The sequence below is a fragment of the Trematomus bernacchii genome, unplaced genomic scaffold (genome assembly GCF_902827165.1).
Source record: "Trematomus bernacchii unplaced genomic scaffold, fTreBer1.1, whole genome shotgun sequence".
Classification (NCBI taxonomy): domain Eukaryota; kingdom Metazoa; phylum Chordata; class Actinopteri; order Perciformes; family Nototheniidae; genus Trematomus; species Trematomus bernacchii.
Genome location: NW_022987714.1, coordinates 9,161,074 through 9,186,271, shown reverse-complemented (window position 1 = coordinate 9,186,271; position 25,198 = coordinate 9,161,074). Strand labels below are relative to the sequence as shown.

At 40.2% G+C, this 25,198-nt stretch overlaps 1 protein-coding gene across 2 annotated transcripts in view; it reads left to right on the top strand.

Annotated features, from left to right (window-relative positions):
• The window catches only part of b4galnt4a (beta-1,4-N-acetyl-galactosaminyl transferase 4a), a 151,125-nt gene that overhangs the window by 91,945 nt on the left and 33,982 nt on the right, over positions 1 to 25,198 (top strand). For both annotated transcript variants that reach the window (XM_034141108.1, XM_034141107.1), the window contains 4 exons: positions 3,160 to 3,255; positions 4,169 to 4,259; positions 5,769 to 5,869; positions 16,364 to 16,431. In XM_034141108.1, coding sequence (XP_033996999.1) covers positions 3,160 to 3,255; positions 4,169 to 4,259; positions 5,769 to 5,869; positions 16,364 to 16,431 — 356 coding nt within the window. The remainder of the gene's footprint in view (positions 1 to 3,159; positions 3,256 to 4,168; positions 4,260 to 5,768; positions 5,870 to 16,363; positions 16,432 to 25,198) is intronic.

Below are 25,198 nucleotides of genomic sequence, written 5' to 3'. Positions count from 1 at the left end.
GGACAGTTGTTGGGACTACATATAGAGTGTGATAAGAGAGAGGGAGTGGTGGATGAAAATGAAAATAACCAGGTAGGACAAGAATTAAGAGAGACTGAGGACAATTGGCCAAAAAAGATCAAAACGTGCAGTCTTTGGCATTTTGAGCTGAAAAGGTATCAAGTCTTTTTTGTTGCATATGTTTATATAAAAAAAGTACACACACAGACAAACACACCGCTGGTGGCTGGGCTACCATACAATGCGGTTGTTTTTTGTCTCAAAGACACTTTGACAGGTGAACTGAAGGATTCTTACTGTATTTCTAAAAACAAAATATTATTATTATGCTCAATAATTGCCTAAAAATTGTTAAAGACCGAACCCCCAAAAATGTATATTCATTGATATTCATATTGCATCTTTTCTACATCGTAGATACTATCTGCAGCTGCATTCTACTCCTCTTGAGTGATCGCAGACTCTCGGAAGCATTGAGGTGATAGTAATGTATACTCTATATAATACACATGGTTGTACTGCAGTAAAATGAAAAGTAGAGATGTTTGTATCAATCAGCTGAAGTCGAATTGAATGTATGTGAATTGAAGTACAAGAAACAATGCTTTTTGAAGCTTTAGAACCTAGATTAGACAGCTAGTTGTCCATGGTGGCAGGACAACACAGAAGACTGTCTCTGGTTTTGGATGAAATACCAGAGCACAACAAATGAGAGTGAAGGAAGAACGTGAGAAAGGCAGCAGCAGCCATTCTCTTCTTCAGCCAATTACTAAAAAACAAATGTGAGCTGAGACGGTTGTACAAAGCTGCCATTTGAGAAGACTGAAGCACAAGATACACAAGATACACAACCAAACACACTATCGCTACAAACTGTTAATGTGAGCGTCATCCCACGCTCCAAAACGAGGAAGACAGCACGGAGAACTGACAGCCGACAGCTGAGCTCAGGGAAACAAAAGACACCGAGTAGAGACATTGACAGCATTTGGCAGCATGCAGACAGAGATGGAGGGATGCAGAGGCCGAAAGAGAGAGGTCAGAGGGAAGAGGAGACAACATTAGGGATAGTGGCACTTAGGGCATTAAGAGAAGGAGAGCAGCACTCACAGGGAGAAACCTAAAGGACATAACCAGAGGAGGGGAAGTTTAGCAGTCAGGGCAGAAAAGAGATGAGTGTTGGGATGAAGACAACGATGACTTCCCTCCTGCCACATTCCACATCCCGTTAAGGCACAGACAGACCTCTCGCAGTGCTGTCACCCACAACACAAGACCAATTACACACGGCAGAAAACCCACTTTAAAGCCCCTGGCCTCTCCAGGGCTGCACAGGGATATGCGTGTGAATAAGTAGAGACTTTTAAAGCTACCCCTCTCATTGCTATTTGACAAGAGGAGGCGGGCCAGGCCAAAAAGAGGTTTGCTTTTAAACCCCAGAGGATATCTATTAAAAGCTTTACATAAGGCATATTTACACATGGACTAGTCCCATCTGCTAAATCTCTCTAACCTCGCCATGCCTCCACCTCTCTGCCACTCCCTCTTTAAACATCAGATATTCTCAGTTATCTTTCTTACCCGCCGCTTTCCTACTATTTTATCCTGTCAATCCCGCGGATCCTCTTTCTCTTTCTGTTTGTCATTAGCATCAGTCTCTCTGCAGAAAAGAAAAGTGCACAGAAAAGTATAAAGAATTAAAATCAGGAGTCCCACTGCTTCCCACTGACATGTTTCCTCAACAAAAATACCTCATGGTTAATGCATGAGCTGTAATTGCCACACTGCTGTCAGTATGCAGGGCACTTAGTTCACCGTACAGAGGCGGGAGATAAACGCAAAGGAGCACTCGAGTCATCTGTTAGAATGCCTGTGTGATTTACCTAAGGAGCATGACACCTTCCATCTTTCTCCTCTAAATGTAAACATGTAGAGGTGTTTACCCGAGAAAGCTTCCCCTCCTTACCCCTGCTCTAATCCTATGATGAAAACACAACAGGTTTTACATTTTGGTGTCACAAGGCCACTTCTCACTCTTCAATCATCACTTGATTGATTTCTTCTCCACCTGTGTGTGTGTGTGTGTGTGTGTGTGTGTGTGTGTGTGTGTGTGTGTGTGTGTGTGTGTGTGTGTGTGTGTGTGTGTGTGTGTGTGTGTGTGTGTGTGTGTGTGTGTGTGTGTGTGTGTGTGTGTGTGTGTGTGTGTGTGTGTGTGTGTGTGTGTGTGTGTGTGTGTGTGTGTGTGTGTGTGTGTGTGTGTGTGTGTGTGTGTGTGTGTGTGTGTGTGTGTGTGTGTGTGTGTGTGTGTGTGTGTGTGTGTGTGTGTGTGTGTGTGTGTGTGTGTGTGTGTGTGTGTGTGTGTGTGTAGTCTTTAAATCACGGAGACAGCCCCCTAAGGTTTCACACATAAGCTGCATTTTGCGTGTGTGAAAATATGTAACATTTCATCTGCAGTGTTGTGTAGATGGAATTACACCACCCTGTACCACAAAATGTGTTGTGAGAGTTTGTGATTGTGTGTGAGGATCTGAAACACTAAAGTCATCCGTGCATTTTAATTTTGTCTTTTACATTGTATGTGATCCAATACAGTCCACTTCCAATACAGCGTGACACACAAGGCATCGGACATTTTTCTCTTCTTGTATATGAGCAGATTCATGTGCGAGTGTGTTTGTGTGTGTCTGTGTGTGAAAAACTATACCCCAAGGCAGACCGGTTTCACCATCTGTCCTTGCTGTGTCCTGTGATTTCCCTGTGTAATTCAGACAAATGTCAGACTACGAGCAGAGGATGAGCTCTGACAAACTGCTCCAGACATTCTCAACCCCCCCCCCCCCCCCCCCCCCTCCTCCTCCTGATACTCCTGAAGAGCTCTCTGTCACCTTCTCTTATCCAGGACAGTGCAAACATTCGGAACTTCACACTATGTTCACATGTCTCTCCAAGAATTCATTCCTCCGGCAGAATGGCATCAGAAATAATATACATTTCAAAAATATATATACTGAAACCAGTGCACATGGCAATTTTGCTGTCAGGATGGGACATGCAGTAGCTGAAGTACTAAAGCATAACCTGCCTTTTCAATACCAAATGTGATGCTGTTGCTGCTGCCTGCACTAACCTGTCTGTCTGTGTGTCTCTGTGTGTCTGCAGTATAAGGGACAGGCCAACCTGCATGTGTTTGAGGACTGGTGTGGCTCCTCTATAGCCCAACTCAGAAAGAACCTGCACTACCCTCACTACCCTCATGTAAGTAATACAGAGCGGGCTGACTGACCTCTCACCTGTATACACAAATGCTATATTGATTCCAACTCACAGGTTTATCATTGCTTTGAGACAAAAGATTATTAATTGACCCCTTTTAGAAGTGAAGATATAGTCAATTGTTCTGGGAATGTCATTTTCGAGCCTGAGGCCTGAAAAACAGGCTCGGGGCTCAACTGGTTAAATGATTTGTTTTGTTGTTGGCGTAATGTCACACTAATGTAGTTACTTTTACTTCAGCTGTCAGGCTCTTAGTTCTCATTGCACATATGCATTTCATGATATTTTAAGTTCAACCCTAGAAATGTGTAGTAACCTTTGGAAGAATCTGCCAGAACAGAGGTGGGCAGATGCTTTTTTTTTTATTTCTATCAATTCTGAAATGTCACAGTCGCTTGCAGATTTTATTTTCTTGTTTCCAGATTCTTAATTATTTAAGCTAACATTAGCTCCACAAGTTAGTTACAATTGACTGGGACAATATAACACTTTATAATAACTCTGATATAAATAGTTGTGATTCCTAAAATGACCCTAATAATATCAACATATAATCAATGCTTTACATTTTGTCAAGAAATAATATTTGTAATGGCATCACTATAAGGACACGTGTAATTTCTATTGAAAAAACAATTATAAATCTTAAATAACATTTTTCATGTGATCTACACTAATATGTGTGTCCATCCCTTAAAATGTAAATGTAAGTTTACCACAATGTCAATTATCATGTTCCACATAAAATACAAAATTGTCCCATCCCTATTTGAAAAGCCCTATTAGCTAGAATATGGTCAGTTATGTTCACACTTAAAGTTGAAGCTGTTTTCTTTCTGTATTAATGCTAAAACTGCTGCCTCTATGATCTGAATTGTTATCTGTTTCACTGTAGACCCGCACCACGCTGAAGAAGCTGGCAGTCGCTCCAAAGTGGAAGAACTATGGCCTGAGAATATTTGGCTTCCTTCACCCTTACAGAGATGGTAACTAGCTCATCTTATTAGTGAGCCCCTCCTCAGAGGCTCGGGGCCTTGGAGCATGTGTCCTTTACAAGAGTGGACAATTTCCTCTGCCCTCTTAATCCAAGCTCCTGAGAGCCACTAATATAGTGGATATTCACATTTGTATTAGGACTGAATTCCAGCCATCTCCCAGCTAAATCTCATTGCAGGACCCCTGAAGACCTACCCTTGAGGCCAGTTTCTATGGGAACTGAAAAGTCTTTACACCCAAGGGCTCTTACACACATTGCAGAATTTGGAGTTATTAATTAGATCTCCGTTCATTTCAGTTTTCTGTGTAGCTTTCGCTGCTGTCATGGCTCTCCACAGATGATGACTCAAAGGTCATCTTGAGGATTCTGACAAGCACTCTAACAAGTGCCCTTGACCTCACACTGACACACACAACCTGCTACATGCTATTGTAGATTGATTGGGTGTTACATTGACCTGAGTTTGTAGCATAGAAATGCCTGGAGGTTTTCCAGATTACAGACGATAAAAACTGTCACAGTCATGACCTGCACTATATCCTGCGGCTGTTAATGTACCCTTGACAATCTATGGCTCTTTTATCATTCTCATTTAGACAGATACAAGTATATTTCATATGTGATGCATACATCACCACTTAACTTTTGCATGTAGTTTAACGGTGTCTCTTTGGAGTATTCCCACTCACTGTAATAGAATATTGTCTTGTGTTTACAAATATATCTACTTTGCATTACTGTTTGCCAAACCCAACACAACCTGATTTTGTCATCAGGTCCTTTAGAGAGTATGACACACTGCAAAACCACACTGACATTCACTGTTTGTTACTTTTAAATGGAAACAGTTTGAGGTGTGCATCTGCTGAGAGGAACGTAGCTTCATGCAGCTCCTTATATTAATAGTTTAACCAGAGAAAGAGAACAACAACTTCTTCATCCACGTGTATTCTGAAAGGCAGAATAAGCAGGATTTGTTGGTTGCAGTTTGTACTCCAAAAATTCCAAGTTGCTATCCTTTGGAGTCGATCCATAGATTTTTAGGAATATCCTACTTTTTTTTGTACCTAGTTTTCAGTTTCAGCAACTAAGACAAACATATTCACACTTTTACTGTTTTTTCCATTTTTTTTTAGCTGAATCCACATCCACTGTATTAGAATAGTATAGTAATAATTAAGCTTTTTAAAGATAATCTTCACCAACTAACGGCTAACTCTAGTATAGATTTATGCAAACATCTTCATTTATATTCACACCGTTGGTACATATGGATTAGAAATTCAGTCACTGTAAAACTTTGATATCACTGCGACTAAATGTGTCATCTCGGACCGCTGCCTCAGGCAGTTCGGGCATCAGATTTTAGGTGCATTTTTCCAGCTAAGAATCAATTTTACCGGGCCATGCCCTATCTGATTGCCCTGGTTCTACTTATCTGGGATCATAAATATGTACTTCTACCGGCGCACACTTTGATCATGTTTTTCCCCTCCAGGTGATTTCCAGTTCTCGGTGTCGTCTGATGATAACTCTGAGTTCTGGCTGAGTCCTGATGAGAGCCCTCTCAGCGCCCGGCTGCTGGTCTATGTAGGACAGGTAAACACCGAGCCGTGCTGCATCCCTGCATCATATCTGAACCACAGAGAGTCACTCCAATAAGTATACATTAGGTCCCAGCATTTGTATGCTTTGTTATTGTCAGCAAGTACCGGTTTTCCAGTTGGCTTTAACTAATATTGCTTAGCAACAAGCTTTTACTGCTTGACGAATCTGAATCACCTGAATCATAAATAGTTTCAAACTCCTCAATGTCATGACTTAAATAGCAAAAGCCACTTAGTATATACCTTTGGGAAAGAGCGTGTGCAGCACAACATGTGCAGAGAAGCTACAGTACACCTTTATTATTACTCTATGTAGTGACTTTATTATCTAATATGATGTTCAGACTGAGGGTGACTCATTGCTCTCAATAGCATCTAATGGATTCCTTTCTAAGACAGTCATGCACACAATGACAAAGTGCATGTTTGAAAGGCTTCTTTCATTCTTTTGTTATTTATTGTCATTAATGATCCTATTAGTGTCAAAAGCTATAAGACTATTATCGCTATGATATCCCTCCTGAGACAGTTGCTGTTTGTAGGGCTGTGAGTCTGACCAGTCAACGACATAAGCCTTTTTTTACTGACCGTGTCTAACCTTACAGCAGCACGGAGCTATTTGACCTTGTCTTTAGTATTCACCCGCTCACCTCGTGTCACCACCCTTACACTCAGGCCATCACTCACCCCGACACACAGCTCAGAATACATATGGCTTAAATCCCGCTGTTGAACATCCTGTGAAAAATCGTTTTTCATCTACCCTTCATGCACCTTCTACCCGCAATCGAATGAAAGTCAAGCTGCGCTCTTACTGCCTTCGCCAATAAAGTTTTCTTGCATAAAGCTTTTTCAATTTAAAAATAGGCATGGATGCATGAGGTTGGACAGCGTTTGAACTGCAACATATGACTGCTCTAGTCAAATATGAGTTAAGAGCAAAGGTCTGGCTATGGAGCTGTGTCTGTATTCAAACCGGATGTGAGATGTCACTACATTTCCAGGAGAGCTGAGATGAATTAGCTGGCTGCGAATATTGATGTGACATTTAGCAGTGGAGGAAAATCATCCTGGTAATGGCAGGGGAGCAGTACTGTGGCCAGGGATCACTCATCCTGCCAGCGGCTGACAGACAGGCCTCGCTGCCCCCCCCCCCTGTCTTCAGAGACGCATTGTGTGTCACAGATAGAAATCTAACTCTCCGCTCCTCATTGTGTGACCCATCTGTCTGCACAAGTAAGGGAATGATAGATAAGTAACACGTTTTTTTAATTTGTATAATTATTGACTTTCTGCGTTTGCATGCAGTACATACTGAGGTCCTCGCACATCACCAATTATAAGTCCAACGCAGGTAATGCAGAGCTTTTCTTATCTGAAACGAGGATTACTGCTAAACCTGCTTCTAAGCCCTTTAGCTCTAAAGAAGTTCAGAAAACTTTTCTTGCTACTTTTAAAGCTGTTTAAATTCTTCTAATCACTTGTAGCTGTGAATAAGAATTACATAAATACAGGTTATCATATCTGTTTCTAATTCATGAATTTATCTGTTGTTACTTTGGGGTGTTGTAATATTCTGATACATCACATCACATTTGATAATTTTGTGTAAATAATTCAGCATTGTTTTGTGAAAGGATAGTGTCTTTATGTCACAGGTGGTGGATTGGCTATACATGTAATGTGCGTCTAGTAGTCATTTGACTGTGATAGGAAGAGGAACTGGAAGTTGAAGCGTGTCCGTGGTGTTTCCGTGGAGACCCATTTTGTGGCTAAAGTCTGAGAATGATGTACCGGATATGATTAATATCAGCTAATGCCGAGCAGGAAATCCTAATGAAGTGATGACGTCATCTGCAGAGGTTCATTTCTGTCTTTCTCACACACATATATACATAAACACACATGGATAAACATAGAAAAACATCTCTATCCAGGGCCTTTAAATCTTGTGCAGTTACTCTCAAACACACACAACCGCACACAGACTAATAAAGACCAACATTGAGGTTCCTCTGATCAGCCCTTTACACGTAGCCACTCGCTCTGGTCAGAGTGAGTAATAAGTGGGTTTCTAATAAGAACATTCTCCTCAGTCCTGCTGGGACATTATCTGTGCGCATACAAATGTACTTAATATGAGTGAGGATCACCCATAGTCCTGCCGTGGCATTAATCATATTTCACTGCTCACAGCTAATCTGTAATGAGATTTTCTTTCAATCAGAATGTCCAACAGCTCCCGCAGAGTTTCCCACAGACCAGATATCAAGAGAGACTTATTAGTAGCACCGAGCATGTGTGTGCAACTTTGTGCGTGTGATCATGCACCGCCGTAGTGCTCATGTCTTAAAGTGGACCTATCATGCTATATTTGAATAATATATTGTAGGGCCATACCTATATAAAACATGTATGTGAAGTTTTCTTTTCAAAATACCAAACAGGTCATGCATTTTAGCCATGCCTCATTTCACTCTATTTGCTCTATTCCAGCCCTGTCTTCACAAGGGCTGATTCTGTGGCAAATGCGCTGCAGCTGACCACGCCCCCCTGCAAAGGAGGGGGGCGAGGCACGAGCGTCATGTTACCATGCTGTTACCATGCTGTTACCATGCTGTTACCATGCCACGCAACCTCTCATTCCCCTGATAGGTGGAGAGTTGCCCATATAGGCGGAGCACCCCGTTTCTGACGTCAGAACAATTTCAAATCTGTATCAGTCTGTATCAGATCCGTTGCAGCCCCGTTTTTAGAGATTTGGGTATGGAAGAAAATAGAGAGGGTTGTGTTTTCTGACACTTGGTGAGTTCCCTGACACACCGGGGACACATATTCATGTATAAAAGACGTACAAAAGTGCATTTTGCATGATAGGTCCCCTTTAAATTGGATTATTTTAAAATGGGTGTTTATGGATTGTGTTTGAGCCTCCAGACATGCCTTCTGCCATTCATCAACCAAAATGACACTATTTAGGTCCTCTTTTATTTTCTGAGGAACCTTGAGAACCATCCAATATAATTCCAAAGAAACGAGATATGAGGCCTCTCTTGGAGTGATGGTTTATCATAATTTCTTCCATAGAGGTGAGAGTAGGCATGGTTAAGGATGTTTGCGTCTTGCATATGAAGCTTCTGATCTGCAGGAACTTGAATAGGTTTAGTCTGAATGTCATATTTCCATTCCAAATCTCGGAAAGACATACAAATATTTGTATGGAATAGATCTCCAAGCCTTTATCGGCCCAGAATTTAAAGCCCATATCTTTCTTACCAGGTGTAAAGTTACTGTTGCCCCAGATCAGGGAACATTGGGCTAGTAGTAGTGTTTATGGTGCTCATGTCTATCTGTTTTTGCAGACATGCTCGGCTGGTGTATGTTGTCAAATGTGATATACCTATTTATTTTTAACTATAAGCAGATATAAAAAAGAAAGAGATGTGCAGGAAACTGGGTCAGGGAACTGTCAACAATATGAGACAATAGAGCAACAGGAGCTGTTCATTCTCAAACAGACAAAACTGTCACGAGTAACATGCATGCTATTAAATGGAAAATATATGACACCTTTTATGTAGATCTCCAATCATTGTAAAGGTTAATGTAGTCAATTAAATATTTTGAGCAGCATCATGCACACCTTGCCTAGAGGCTGGCACTGAAAACCCAAGCTGAATAAGCCTGTAGTTCTTTCTTTCCTCCAACTACATCCCTGCCACATGAAATAAGTGCGCTTGGCAGGAAGAACAACAGATTGTGCCGCTGAAAACTCAGATTCTCAGTCAATAGAACACTCTGAGTTATTGATAGCTTCAACATTACAATTCAACATTAATTGAATATACTTAACATTAAGGTGATGACCATGTCTCCTGATGGCATTTGAAGATTCCAACGTGCCTGAATGAAAACAGACGAAATACAAGCGTATATCACAACTTATGATCAAACCGTCAAACTAGGCAGTGCTGTATTAGTACTGTATAGAACTGTTTAAAATGTTGTGACCTTCCGCCATGTTGAAAACAGATGAACCAAAAATAATCTCTCCCCACCAACCCAACCAAACTTTCTCAGCACTCTTACATTTCTGAAAACATTATGAGGCAAAAAGTAATGCCTGTGCTTTACCTACTATAACACGTAATAATGTCTGATGTTAAAGAAAATAGGTTTTTCAAATGCTTTCATTGCCAGGAACAAACATCTGTTCAAAGTAACAAATAGGACATTTTGGATTGGAAAACCATGGCAAGCGTATAATGAGTTTCACTCTTGTTTGGAGTTCCAAGTAAAAGCTTCAAACCACCACCCATCTAATCATCTATTTGAAAAGACATAAAAAAAACTGTGTATGGACGCCACAGAGATACAAATTCAAACCTGCTTTAGATGGGCAATCCATCACAGTGAGCAGCATGACTATGTCTGCTTGTATTAATGTTGCCATTATGTTAGTGTATGCCGTTTGATTCAAACTACTCTTACAGCTGTAAAACCATCCATTGATAATGTAACTTTGACAACAATACAAACAGACATGAGGATCATTTTGATGGATTACCAGACTTCGAGCCCGTTTGAAGTATCTGCAGGTTGATTTTATGCCTGACTAAAATGAATAGAAACCAGTGACTGCCTTAGGGAGAGAAAAACACCTTGAACCGCATTTCATGAACGATGTAAACATGAGACTCTTTGAAATAACCACGTATTTCTGCTGAATGAGATAATCAAAACAAAGAGTGTTGTTGACTATGCTTAAAGTCCACCTGTTTTGATTTTATTACAATTTAGATGCAGTTAGGATAGCAACAGCAGTTTCTGTTTTCTGTATTGACTAAGTGTTAAAGTCAGTATGTTTTTCTACACCAAAAATGCATGCGTGCTTACTACAGGATTCTTATCATTTAATATATTTTCTCCTAACTAATTCAATCAGTGACTCCTTTAAATGTGCAAGTGTTGATTTCCTCTTAGTCATAACTAAATCACAGGGTCAATAGTCATATTCAGAGCAGACATTCTGACTTTCCATAGCACAAAGCACACAGATGGAATAATGTTATAATGATGGCTCTGTTCCATTTATCTGTATGAACATTCACAATCAGCCAGAATGCACAGGGCCTTAGAACTAGAACACCAGATGGCACGCAGGCATTAATATTATTAGTTACACGTGTGTTTCTCCTCCCATCACATTTCAACATGACAACATGTGTATTTGAAAATAGATAAAAGAATGATCAGTGAAAGGCAGTGGTTGTTCATGTTTATTTTAATTAGTCATGTTTTATATAATTATATCATTCAAAATATATATCAAGGATCATCCTAGTGGTTTTTATCCTAGCTTCTGAAGTTAAAATATATGCAATTACTTTATTATATTACATTTTTCTACTTTTTCTTAAAGTTGAAATGTGGAATTACTGCCCTACCTCATACCAAATAATTAAGTTGCAGGCTTTCGAGATTAAATTATACATTTCTCACTGAAGAAATCAGTACTTCAAGACATAAATAATTGGTCTGTTTGGGAGACATTATAAACAATTCCAGGGTCATGGCCCGGACACAGCTAAATGGAAAGTGCCCACTATTCCAATTCAAAGAATGCTTCTATTCTTCTGGCAAAGATTTCTCCAAATGTCAGGTTTCCTGTTATTGTGTTTTCTGCCTCTATGAATGCAACCCAAAACACTATTCAATCTTCACCCTCACACAGCACATTGCAATTGAAGTTCAGTTGAGAAAAACTGAACTTAAAAAAAGCGCTCTGAAGTTATATCACAGGTCGGCTGTTTCTCTATTACCTCTTTCTTATATGGAGAGAAAAAAAGAGAGTTAAGAAGAAAAGAAATTGATAGAGAGAGAAGTAATGTCTCCATACTGTAGCTCCACAACACACTCATATTTCTTATATTTCTTATATGTATTTCTTGACCCTGTTTTGTGTTTCATTCTTCAGTGTTTCAGGGCCAGTGCCATCCGAAATTAGTTTTCCAGAAGTACATACATTCGTGGGTGAGGCTCACACAGAGGCACAGTGTGTGTGTTTGTATGTGTGAAAGAGAGGTGAAGTTAGAGCAAGGTTGCTGTTTGTCTGGGTTGCTGCTTTAAGTTTGAGAAATGTGGTCCCAAAGTTCCCTGCCTTATTTCTCTGCGGAGACTACTAAAGTAGAAACAAAACAAGACAATATGTCAGTGAGGGGGAGTTTTTAAACATGTGATAGGAGGAAGTGTGCGCGTTGCCCCTTATGTCTCCCTGGCTGCTTGCCTACTGATTTACCTCCCGCCTCCTCTGGTGCTCTCAATAAGCAATGACTCATCGTACTGTAGGAAATCCTGTGTGTGTGTTTACATGTGTGTGTGTGTTTCTCATGTCTGCATGTACACGTGTACTACTCCTTCATGAGAAAACTGAGGCACTGCACGTATTTTATCCTTGTAACAATGGCTTTGACCCTGCCATTGTTTGTGTACAGCTGATTAACCATCTGACAAGGAAGAAAATAGATACACTCTCTTACTTTGCTACAGGACTTGCACTAATATGTTCCTCCTTTGTGGGAGCCTACTGTAAATATTTTAAAACCCTCCAATTTCCAGCTTTTCTTAAAGAATCTGGAGCATCTAAAACCCTGTGGAAGGAGATTGTTTGGATGGCTGACAGATTCAAGGAAAGGAAATGGATTGGAATGCATAATGCTCATGAGCTCGGCCATGAATTTGAAACCTTTAAAACACAATATGCTGTACTCTGCTTTGGAAGAAAGGCATAGTATAAATCACAAACATTTGCGCAAATTGTGCATTCAAGATGAATTTTTACAACAATTATAAATGCTTTTGACGTGAAAAGGGTCTTGCTTCAGGCATACATTGAAAGTCTTTGTCCTCTTGAATTTCACTTGCTAAAAGCATCATTTTCTTAATCAATATCCAACATTCATGTTAACTCTTACAATGAGGTGAGATCCTTTCAGTTTTCTGCCGCTGAAAATACTTTTCCCTTCTGAATTTTCATTTGCTTTGTAAACAAATGAAATGATCATGTTGTTTTGCCTGCACACATATTTTTTACATTTATTTATTGGAAAAAAAGAGTCAACACTAGATAACATGTCTTGCCTAGATGAATATGTTTGCAGCTCGGTATGCTGTGATCACTCTCTTTCTAAACAACAGCGCTCTTTCCAGAGAAAACAATTCACGCAAAGGGAGAATATAAACATGTGAGTACAGTAACTACAGAGACATTGTCAACACTATTGTCTCGCAAGTTTCCCATTTATATTCAGTGTCAAAGTTATAAGTCACAGCTTCTTTTTTCTTTCACTTTTCTCTGCTGTGAAGGTTTTTTAAGTGCTGCAATTCCATTCGGCTTTGATTTGTCAAAGTTATTTAACTTTCACTAAAGATTCCCTGCGTCTCTAGAGAAACCAACAGTACTTTGCATTGACAAAGATTGTATTTTAATGATGGTTCTTCTGAGGGAGACGAGCTTAAATGAGATTATACTGCACTACTTTCTGCAGTCTTCCCTTTTGTAAGTCAGTATGAGCTGAACAAAACATAAAGAACACTTTAAAAGCAGTCTAGGTAAGTTAAATGAGTTCCAACTTTCATTTAGTTCATGTAGTCAGAATGGGCTCAGTGTTGGTGTATTAATAAGCAGATACAAGTGTTTCTAAAAGCCAAATGAGACAAGCTAAACGTTAGTACAGCAGCATCAAGGCTGAGACACATTATGGCTCCAATAGCATTCAACCAATCAAGCAATCAAATGTTATTAATATTGACAAATATCACGCATTACACATTTATCTCAGGTGCATTCAAATCTGTACAGTATATAACAAACCCCTGTTGATGGACCCTTACAGCATACAAGGAAAGAAATCCCCAGAATAAACCCCAGGACCACCATGGTGGAGCATCAGAGGAGGGACCCCTCTCCCAGGATGGAAAGACATGCAGTATATATGTTACAGAAACATAATAAGCATAATAAAACTTCAACATCGGCAGTGGCTCAGTCAGTAGGGGCTTGGACTGGGAGCCGTATGGGTCGCCGGTTCAAGTCCCCGACCAGACCTAAAATATGGAGTGTGGACCGCTACATGGAGAGGTCCCAGTTCACCTCCCGGCCTGCCATGGTGCCCTTGAGCAAGGCATCGGACACCCCCCCACTCCCATTGCTCCCCGGGCGCTGTACAATAGCTGCCCACTGCTCCTAGTACTAGACTCCTGGTACTAGGATGGGATGTGTGCTGTGTGCTCTGCATGTGTGACCATTAAAGGTTTCATTCCTCCGATTCTTCAACATCGACAGTTCGACACAAACTTGCTTAAGGGTTGGGGCTTGAGGTGACGTGACCTACATAAAACAGCCAAATGTATTTCATATCCAATAATTACAGTAACATGATACAGGTGGAGTGCTCTTTAATGAAGGCTGTTAACCACAAACCATTAATTATGACATTTAACAACCAGTGCTGATATAAAACCCACCCCAGACCATAGCAGCCTCACATCATTTATAAGTGTTTTCCACCCTATTCTACAATATAATCACATTGTGTATTGATATGAAAGAAGAGCTTTCATTTTAAATGTAAACTTATGATGTGTGTCAATTTGTGTACTTTCGTACTTGCTAGCTATTATGCTATTTTAAGGGCAAAAGGTGGGTCCCAATGTGAAATGTGGCTAAATGCAGGGCACTTTCCGTACAGAACCTTGATGGTGCAATCTTAAAAAGAGAGAGGAACGCTGGACACTTCTCAACAATTGCGAAAACTGAAATTGTGGGAAAAGTGTGATTGTGGTTCCTCCGGTGAACACCACACTCTATAAAAATAAGTGTTTTTTTTTATATCCTTTAATGAGAGTACCACTATACTAGTTTAAAAAAAGAAGCCACTGTTAATGTTATTGGGTTAATTGAGCAGTGTGTAATAATAATAATAATAATAACATTTATATAGCGCTTTTCCTGGTGCTCAAAACGCTTAGTAATGATTTGTAACGCTAACTTAGCCCTAGCTAACAGCGTTGATCGTCATTCTGAGGGCACAGCAGCTGTGTGTGATTTGAGACAAAGCCTCACGATCGAAATTGAACAGTTTACGACATGACAGTGTACTAAGCAAAAGTATTATTGAGACGCAGCTTGAGCAAGTTACATTTAGCTGGGTGAGCTTAATCTACTACTTAGACACTTTCCATTACAATGTTAACTCCCAGTGATATAACTTGTACCACACTTCCTGTGCCAGAGGAGGAATCTGTGAGGAAATTGTTGGTGTGGAAATGTACTACGGCAGCAGCATGCTGCGGGCTTCAGAGTGAAGGCACAGTAGCGCACATTGTGTCCTCCTCCTCTCCAGCCAACTGCTTCACAGAGTCTCTCAGAGGCTTCAGCACTGCCAGGGGCCTGGTGCTTTTGGACAGACATTAGTGCCCTTTTTTTTTTTCTTTTTAGGTTTTCTTCTCATGCCAGCAAATGTGATCAGAGGTGCCATTGTATAATTGCAATTTCAAATATGTGTGTGTGATTATATTGTAGGTGGGAGTTAGTGTGTGTGCTGCACAGAGTATACCCAGAGTGAGGATCAGCAGCCATTTACAAGCTGAAAGTCTCTTGTGATGTGTTGACAGCGCAGCACAATGTGTTCTGACCGGGATTCAAACCCAGAAGCGTGTCCAGCACAAACAATTAAAGGCATGCCCGCTATGATCTTAGCCTGCTCCTTCATTATGGATCAGCCGCAGCAGGGGCCATAATTAGTGGCGTTGGCTTGCTGAGGAAATGAATGGGTACTGATTCTACCACAGGGCTTAAACCGGAGTCCCGGGAGTCAGGATGAGCCGGCTTCTTAGACCCAGTATTGGCATGGAATGGATCCAAATGTCTCTCTTTTTGTAGCTTTTAGCTCATGTCTCTGCTTAGCCTTCTCGTTGACTCTACCTGTTGCCTCTGGGTCTTTTTGTCTTGTGTTCCTGTTACGCTTCATTTAGTGTGCTATCATAACCAGGGAATGAATCAGAGTCACTTTTATTCGACAATTGGATCTACGGAGCCTGATTGAATTGCCAATCTTACAGTCAAATCATCATAATGGTGGGAAAATGTCATTATGAAACAAAGGATAATTCCATTTAGGCTATATGGGGGGCGGGGTGGCTATAAGTCTGTCTGATTTGATGTATAATTGCGTTGTTTCTCACAATAAATCATGAAATGCAGTTTATTCTTAGTCAGGGAAAACACAGACACACAGGACCCTTTTGATGCCTAAGAATTCAGTCAAAGTTGTGTTTTTCTATCTCACAAAGTTGATTTCTAAGATGAATTTTTTCATAGGAATACTGTTTCACACTGTGCCTGAAAATGTCCTATGCTGCTCATGTCCACCTCTCTTTCTCTCACACCCTCTCTGATCTGTGTCTACTTTCTTGTGTGTTGCAGCTCGGTACAGAGTGGACCGCTCCAGGCGAGTTCAGCAAGTTCAGGTCCCAGTCCTCCAAGTCTGTGCAGTAAGTACCTGTGACAGCCGCACACATTTGCGAACAGCTCACTTAATTCACTCTAAATCCAGTACAGAGACCAAAACAAAGCCCCGTTAACAGCTAACAGTGATCTTGACAAATACACACCACCACAACTGTTCTTGTAAAGTGTCTCTCCAAGTGTTAAGTAGCAGTTGGTACCGATCACACTCCCTGTAGAGTCAGTTCATGTCGGTCCACAGCCTCTTTTTATAACATAATTGCCTCAGAGGGCTTTTACGGCTCACATGCAGAAGGAAATGGATGGCTCGAGTGTTCACTGGACACTAGAAACCAGGTGGAGTGTCACTTCTGTGTTTATCTGTGCACTTTCACGTATGTATGAATTAACATAGCCACAGTAGAGTGTTCTCATTAGGTGTCGAGAATGTGGAGGATCATACCAGTTGAAAAACCTCTCGCTCTCTAAATGTAAGATGAGAATGTATTACCCTTTCGTCTCCTCTCAGATTCAACACATCTCTCTCCCTAATTGCTCGAAACTGCTAGCATGAAAGCATCCTTTAATATTACATATTAGTAATGATCTGCACTCAGTTTGTTTCTGCAGTCATTGTTACATTTATATGATTATGCTGCAAAAGAAGAGATTCCAAGAAGCACTGCTCCTGTTCCTCTGGGTTCCCGCATTGGTCTGATTGGATGAAGATGTAGAGTGCTGGCTTCAATTATTCACACACACACTCAGGCACACACACACTGCCCATGGTGTAGGGAAGGTTTCGAATATTTCAGCACTTCAAGACGGTACAAGCTGTAAGATAAACGCACACAAGGAAGAAAAAGAACACAATGTGTTTTGTTAATTTTGAATGAGTGTTTACAGCTATGCCTTTGTTTCAAACGCTGAAAGCTGTGTGGGTTGGATTCAAAGTTACTTTTACTCTGACTTTTACTCTATTATTTTTACAATTGATGGAAAATACAAATGGTCAAAATAGCTTCCTGTGGCTTGGTGATATTGTCAAGACAAATTCATACTGGCAGTCAATGAGCTGTTCACTGCATTATCTACAATTACTTTGAATAAAACAAAAGCCAAATACTGATTTTGTATGAAGTGGAAGTTATTGCAAGAATTATTCATTTTCAAAGCAAAACCATAGGGCTGAGAAATCACTACAGTATATGGACTTGTGCAAAATCACAGGAGGGGCAATTTTGTTATTCTGAATTAAGTAAGTGTGCAGTTGGTGCTCTAGAATCAAAAGCTGATCAGAGTGGCACTAATAACTTAATGAATGAATTATAAATATCAGCTATGTGGAATATAAGAGTGATTTAGGCATGGGCGTAGGAAGCATCCTGAATGTGGGGGGGACATTTTTAACGGGGGGTGTGGGGGCGAAAAAAAAAATAGATTTCCTGTATTCTGGTGCATTTTAACAGGTGGTTTGATACTTTTATGTGGCTATACTAGCATGAGGAAAATGATGGGTACATTTTGTAATTTCATCCAGTAGTAAAGAAAGGAAACATATTTGATTATTAATTCAGAGCTGTCTTTGAATTAGTGCATTGAGAGATATTGTTGTGGAGAGTCATTTATATATAAATCTCAAAATACATTTGTGAATCCTTCTGTGAGCATTTATTAATATTGAGACTGATCTGACTCCATACGGATGTTAAGTTCACCTAGGAATGGTATCATTGACTTAAATGTTCAAATAAATGTTGCTCTTCTGTCTATATTGGTCATATGATGCCCCTTGACTGAAATGTTTCCTGTTCAATATCCCCACTGATTTCCTTAAAATCCTGGGATGAGAGTCCACATCACAATTTACTCTCAACTGTCATTTCCCTTTCATCACTCACCTCAGCAATGGACCTCTTTCCACTGTCCCTGCATTCTGCCTCTGACTCAAGTGCCCAGATGTCAAGAGAGGTGGTGAAGTGATAATTATTTATTGAGCAGTATACTCTTTCACATTGAATCATAACAAGTCATACTGAATGTAAATAGAACTGACTCTAAAGTAAATCCCAGTCTGTGACATTGGACATTTTGAAGACTCAAAGTCCCAAGCAGTAGGTAGAATATTCTATGTAATGTGCACAGAAAATAAATAGTTAACTGAATACTGGGATGGAAATAGCCTATAAGCACTCAGTAAAACATAAACACACACAAAAAGCTTCTGAATGATAAGTATAATTAAAACATAATGCACATTACCATTTTGAGAGAGAGTACCTAAGTTAAAGAACTCAGAAAAGAATCTCTTATCGAACTGAGGCTCCAGTAAAACACACTGACTGCGTCTCTACATGGACATCAGTAAGCCGTTTATGAGTATTATCCCGGTTATGATCATATTGGGGATATGGTGTTTACATGAGCACAGAGAGATCGGGTTATTCATGTTCCCTGTTTACATGATAAATACTAGTAACCTGGCATTTCGATGCCTTTTCTAAACTATTCAGTATTTGTATCTCTCTATCATGACATGAAGACGAAACTCCTCTCCAGAAGTGAGACACCGCCATCACTGTTAACTGATTAACTGCTACCAGCTGATGACTTACTTTCCTCTTCTTTGAAAAAAATGTTCTTATGTCCATGTTGTCTGGGGGAGAAAACATATCAAACCAAGAGATCGTCAGCTTTGATTTTCGCTGTATTAACCTTTTCCTGATCATTTGGTGTGTGTGCCTTACCTCCGCTACCGGCATCGCTTCATACAACAGATGTGAGCTGTCCAACTATGACAACACTTCTTGAACATGCGCGCGCTATGTGAGAATCTGCCTTGGTACAAAGTAGCAGTGAAAACATGGTACGGAGTTTCATTGATTTGGGCATTCTCTCAATAAGCAAGTGGAATGGATTTCATTTGATAGTGAAGCACTGACACAGCGCTCTACAAAGTGCGGCGAGTGGATAGACCGATTCACGGACTTTCCGCATAGTAAAAGTGGGGGGGTCTAAACTAATCATTTGAAAAAGTGGGGGGGACTTGTCCCACCCTCATATAATGACTGCGACGCCCATGGATTTAGGGACCAACATCAAGCCCAAGTTAACATTAAACATTGCCCTGGTCCTTCACATCCCACATGTGCTACATGTTTTTTACAGAAGCTTTGAGTTTTAATCAACATCTCCACTCATTATGCAAAATGAAAAGAACCGCATCAAATTAAATCATAATATTAAAACATTTTATTTGTGGTGTTCCCCACTGCGACATTCTAAAAAGAAAAAGGCATTGGTATCCTGCCCACTGATGCCTTTTCAAGACGGTCATGTAGTCATGTTACATTAACACAGTGGTGCCCTCATCATGCCAGAAAGACCACATCTATGAAAGGCAAATGAGATGGAAGACATTCAATGAACGTGTCTTATAGAATGTTATATATTATTTTCTTTGATTGCCATTCTAATTTGACATTGCATTTAATTCGAGTCAACGCATTGCTCCAATGTCTCGTCATGTGTCAAGGTTTCATCTTAACTCATTGTGAATCATTCTGAGAGGGATGGTTAAGATGCATAAAGTAACGAAATAATGTTAAATGCTCTTTTAAAAACAGTCATATTGAACATTCTGCTTCACTTCGAATGGTAGAAATTGGTACACACACACAGATTATGATGATTTAACATTCATTAATGCCATAAGGGACTGAATGCAGGCCAGGGGCCTCATTTATAAACGGTGCGTACGCTCAAAAGATGGCGTACGCCAGTTTCTACGCAATGTTTGCGATTTTATAAAAAACAAACTTGACGGGAAAATGTGCGGTCCTCCACGCAAACTCTGACCCATGCGTACGCACTACGCACAAAAACGGGAGAGACGAGAAACTGCACCGTTGGCAGAAGGAAGAATGGAGAGAAATATGTGGAAATAATACCATAAATAAAATGTTAGCTCTCATGTATCATATACGAAGAATTAAAGCCAATCTTAAAATGATTAAACAAACGCCTGTTTGAGACTCCTCAGTGCACACAAAAACATAACTTGGAGAAATAAATAAATACGGAAATGTTATTGATCACCCCTCGATGATGTTCTCTAGGTAAGAAATGTATTCTCATAAATGATGCGGTAAACAGAAGGATAGAATTACTTTAAACTGACGCCGTTTTGCTTTTCTATAGGTTGTATAGATACGAGCATACTATCATGTTTAATCATGTTTTATGCCGTTCGTCAATACTTGATTTAAGTCGCTCGTAAAACACAGGAGGTATGGAAACTAAGAACACCATGTGGTAAATTGTACAGCTAATATAACACAACACATTAGTTTTATTTCCTTTAACTGGTGGATTATGGATATAGAGTTGCTGCGGGGGTGGGGGGGTGAGATGCACAGGCTGCAGTGGAGACGCTGCGCACAGATTGACAGCTGGAACACAAACCACCAATTACAAAAAAAATCATTCAGATCTAGTCGTCATGACTCCACTCCGGAGGGATTCCCCGATCATTTCTTACAGTTTCTCATCAAGCGGGTGTCTCCTGTCCCCGGTACAAACACACTGACACACTGTCATTAACCTTTTTCGGACCCCTTATTTATTTATTTTGGTGACGATCCGACCTCCATGCTGCTACTCTGGTTCAAACTGCATCCACCAAACAATATGATTTATCTCGACCTCCCCAAAATAACCCAAATCTGGCACGGTGTGAAATGTCTTTTTTAGCTGTTCTGTCGTCATTTCCTGCGATCTTCTTCTTGCAGTCAGTGAAATGAATATTAATACGGGACATTTCTTTGACTATTTATCGGCAAATATGGGCCGCAAAAGCTGCGCCGCATTTTGAGTTGATTGTGATTTATAAAGGGAAACCGGCGTAGGACGTGCCGTACGCAAGTCCTACGCCGGTACGCAGTGTTTTATGAATCGGAAAATGTCTGTGCGTATTTATTTGCTTTGTCCTACGTAAGCAACCTTCCCTCGTGAATCCTACGCAAGGCTTTATAAATGAGGCCCCAGAACCTGTTGGCAAGTATTTGTGTGTGTCTGTGCGTAGGATAAGCCTGGTGGGCACAGAAGGCACACCCGACTACAGGGGAGAAGAGAGTTGACAAAAGATTAGGTAGAAGAAGAATAGAGAGGAGGCGGCAGCTGAAAGTTTTTCTATTTTCTCCTTCTGTCTCACAAGTGTCTTACGTTCTCCAACAATAACATCACAACAACAGAGCATCCAACCATCAAGGCAGAAGGTGGAACATTAACAAGACTGAGTGTGTGTAACATTTAAAAACACTATTCAGAGCAGAAATGTGTGCTGAAAGTACATTCACTCAACTAAATGGTTACTTAGTCTGCTTATTTCCTCAACTCTATTTTCTACTCAACTATACTTCAGTGTCTAATACTGTACGTCTTACCCCACAACATTTATTTGATAAATAAGTCACTAATTACTTTGCAGATTTAAATTAATACTGCAAAGAAAAATCAACAAATCAATGCAGATCATGTATTATCATAGGTTTAGATGAGACAAGTATTTTTGATCCACTGGGCGAAATGTACAAGCTTTATGGCAGCATATAAAGTAGCTAAAGTGAGGCTCACCTTTACTACCTTTTACTATAAAGTGAAGTACAGATTAAAGCATCGATAATATGTTAACAAAACAAACTTTTAGTATTGTATTCTTTGATGCAAAAGCAATGTAATATTTATAAGCTAAGAAAAATTTGAAAGGGTTAACTTTTGTAACAGATTTATTCTATACTTTTGCTGCTTTTGCTAATAGTTGAAATGTTTTGAGAACTTTCTCAGCCACTGGAAATGTGTCTGATACATTGATGATTTTGTGACCCGTCACTCTGTTTCTATTTTATCCGTGTGAGTATGTGTGGATGTGTCTGCAATCTGTGTCTTTGTAGAAACTGCTGGATAGTTGCCTACACTTAAGTCACGGTGACAATAATACAATTGCCCACTTAAGGAGAGCTGTTGAAGAGAACATGCGTCTGCTGTGTCCTGCCCACCCCACTGAGATCGTAAAAACAGGCATAGTTATCAACCTACATAAAACACACACACACCAATTGTTGCTCGCTACCTTCAAATAATTTGAATATTCTCCACTCCTGTGTAAAGTGAATCATTAATCAACCATCAGGTTGTGAAATATCGGTGCCAGATATTAAACGTCTTGAAATATTGTGTGATTTTACGGATGGAAAGAGCTAACGACTAAAGTCACATCAGTTTATTTCATTAAAATATAGATTAAGAGAATAACGCAACATTTACTTGGAGGTTTTTGTGTGTGTGGGCCTGCGTGAGACATTATTTTTTTGACACGCAAGCAAGTACATGTCCATGTCTTTAATGTGCACGTTGAATACCATGACATTTAAAATTCCATTATGCATCCGATGACTTTTTTGAAACTCCGCACAGCGAAGGCAGAGTATTTGTCATCCAAATGTTCCCTCTGCCGCACTGCGCGACACCCATCCCTCACACACTGCTGCACTCCATCTGTTTATAGCCAAGCTGATAGGCTCCTGTGCGTGGCAAATTGTGTGTGCAGCTGGATTAATCGCCGTGCATTCAAAAAAGGTATTCTTCAAAATGAGATGGGATGGAATGGAAATGAGTAAAATATTAGTGCAGAACATAACAAGATATCATTTTTACAGCAATAATAATGAGACGCATTTCATCACCTGGTCATTTAAAACATTTGTAAACCAGATAAAATAAAGGAATAATTAAAGCAAACTCATTTTGTGTTTCGAGAATATTACGCTCAATTTCGCAGATGGAAAGCCATTGTGAAAATTATTATTCATCATACACAAGGCTACAGTTTGCCCCTGGTAGCGTGATCCTCTGCAATTTGTTATTAAAGAATAAGTTCAGGGCCATTTGAGTCTAGTAACAGACTCTATTCTAACACAAAGCTGCAGTTTTCAAAAAGCTTTTACAGTACATATGCTACTTTTCCTAGTTATTATAATATTGAGCCCAGAACAGGAATAAATGGTAGCTAAAGTGTAAATGGAGCATGGAAGAATGGAGTTGAATGGTGCAGAGCTGAGCACAACCAAACGGAGAGCAGTCTGCAGAAACGTAATTGAACAGAGGAGAGTGAAACACAACAGACACTCCCACTTTGGCAAGGTTGGTTTTTAGTTACTTTCTCTCCTTTTACTCGCTCTTTGGTCGGTGGTTACTTATACGTCTCGGTCCATTGGAGCTGTACAGCGGCCGCAGTAGAGCTGAGTGAACAGTGAGTAATGGCTGCTGCAGGAAGGAATCATATTGTCAGGGAATAAAGCATATTGTTGTTGAGGGGTTCACTGGACTTACACGATATATTCAAAGGCTACTGAAACCAACCCACACACACACACATTGACACACACATATAAAATCACCCTCCAGTTGGCAGTCCCTCTGTGCTCACTATGCGTCATGGATGACGGCAACTACGGCTTTCAGGTGCACTTACTTCATCTAAATAATGCTACATTTTACCCATCAGGCCCTCATTCTCTCTTTCCCACTGTACCCTACTGACTTTTGATGGTTTATATTTAACTTTTTATCCCTCTACCACCATATGCATATACATTTGGGGAGGGAATGTGAAACGGTGAAAGGGTAGTAGCAGAGGGTTAGGTGGGCATATGCTGCAGTGAACTCATCTGAGACACATGCTGTTCAAGTAGTGACAGAAATGATGCTCCATCAGTGGGGTGTGGCCTTCCTGTTGCCGTGATGTGTGAAAGTCTATCCTGGGTGGCAATTTAAATAGATGGGATGGACAGGAAGGTAGGATCAGTACACCTGTTGGGGAGATCGGGCCGCCATTAACACCACCTGGCTGTGGCCACCTGGAGGTAATGACTCACAAAGTGTGTGTGTGTGTGTGTGTGTGTGTGTGTGTGTGTGTGTGTGTGTGTGTGTGTGTGTGTGTGTGTGTGTGTGTGTGTGTGTGTGTGTGTGTGTGTGTGTGTGTGTGTGTGTGTGTGTGTGTGTGTGTGTGTGTGTGTGTGTGTTGTGTGTGTGTGTGTGTGTGTGTGTGTGTGTGTGTGTGTGTGTGTGTGTGTGTGTGTGTGTGTGTGTGTGTGTGTGTGTGTGTGTGTGTGTGTTCTAATTCTGAAGTTTGCTAAATAAAACTTGAGGATGGAGAGCATTTGTCAGATTATATCCTTCAGCTTTGGCATAACACACTTTTGTGACTCATCTCATCACTAAAATGTATCTATATAAGGATTTATGCAACCATATCGTTAAATGAAATGTGTTAACAACAATCAAAACAACTGTTTATAGCCCCAGTGACTTGTTTGGGATGAGTTATTCTTGATTACAGTGATAATTTTGACAGTCCCTTGTCTAATTATTTTTAGAAAGCTAAGCTATAAAGAAATGGGCCTTTTCCATTTGCTGGTTACGGTTTATGTCACTAAATATTGTAATGTGTTGGACTGTTTTTTAGACAAATACATATTTTTCAAAGGCACAATTTTTGATTCTGCTTTGGCATAAATTGTCTAAACAATGAACCGTTTAAGAAAAAAAGAAATACACTTCTAAAATAAATAGTGAGACAACATTCTGTACTTTCAAAATAAAGCTTTAAAACATTCAAGCTAGACTGGATCAAAGTACAAAGTACGAAAACGCGTCTCCCTTTTGATGGCACAAAGTTGAAAGTGTCCCTTTCTGTCTAATTCTTTGTCTCCACCTCTGCTCACACCTGCAAAGGGATGTTTGGCAGTGCCTGAT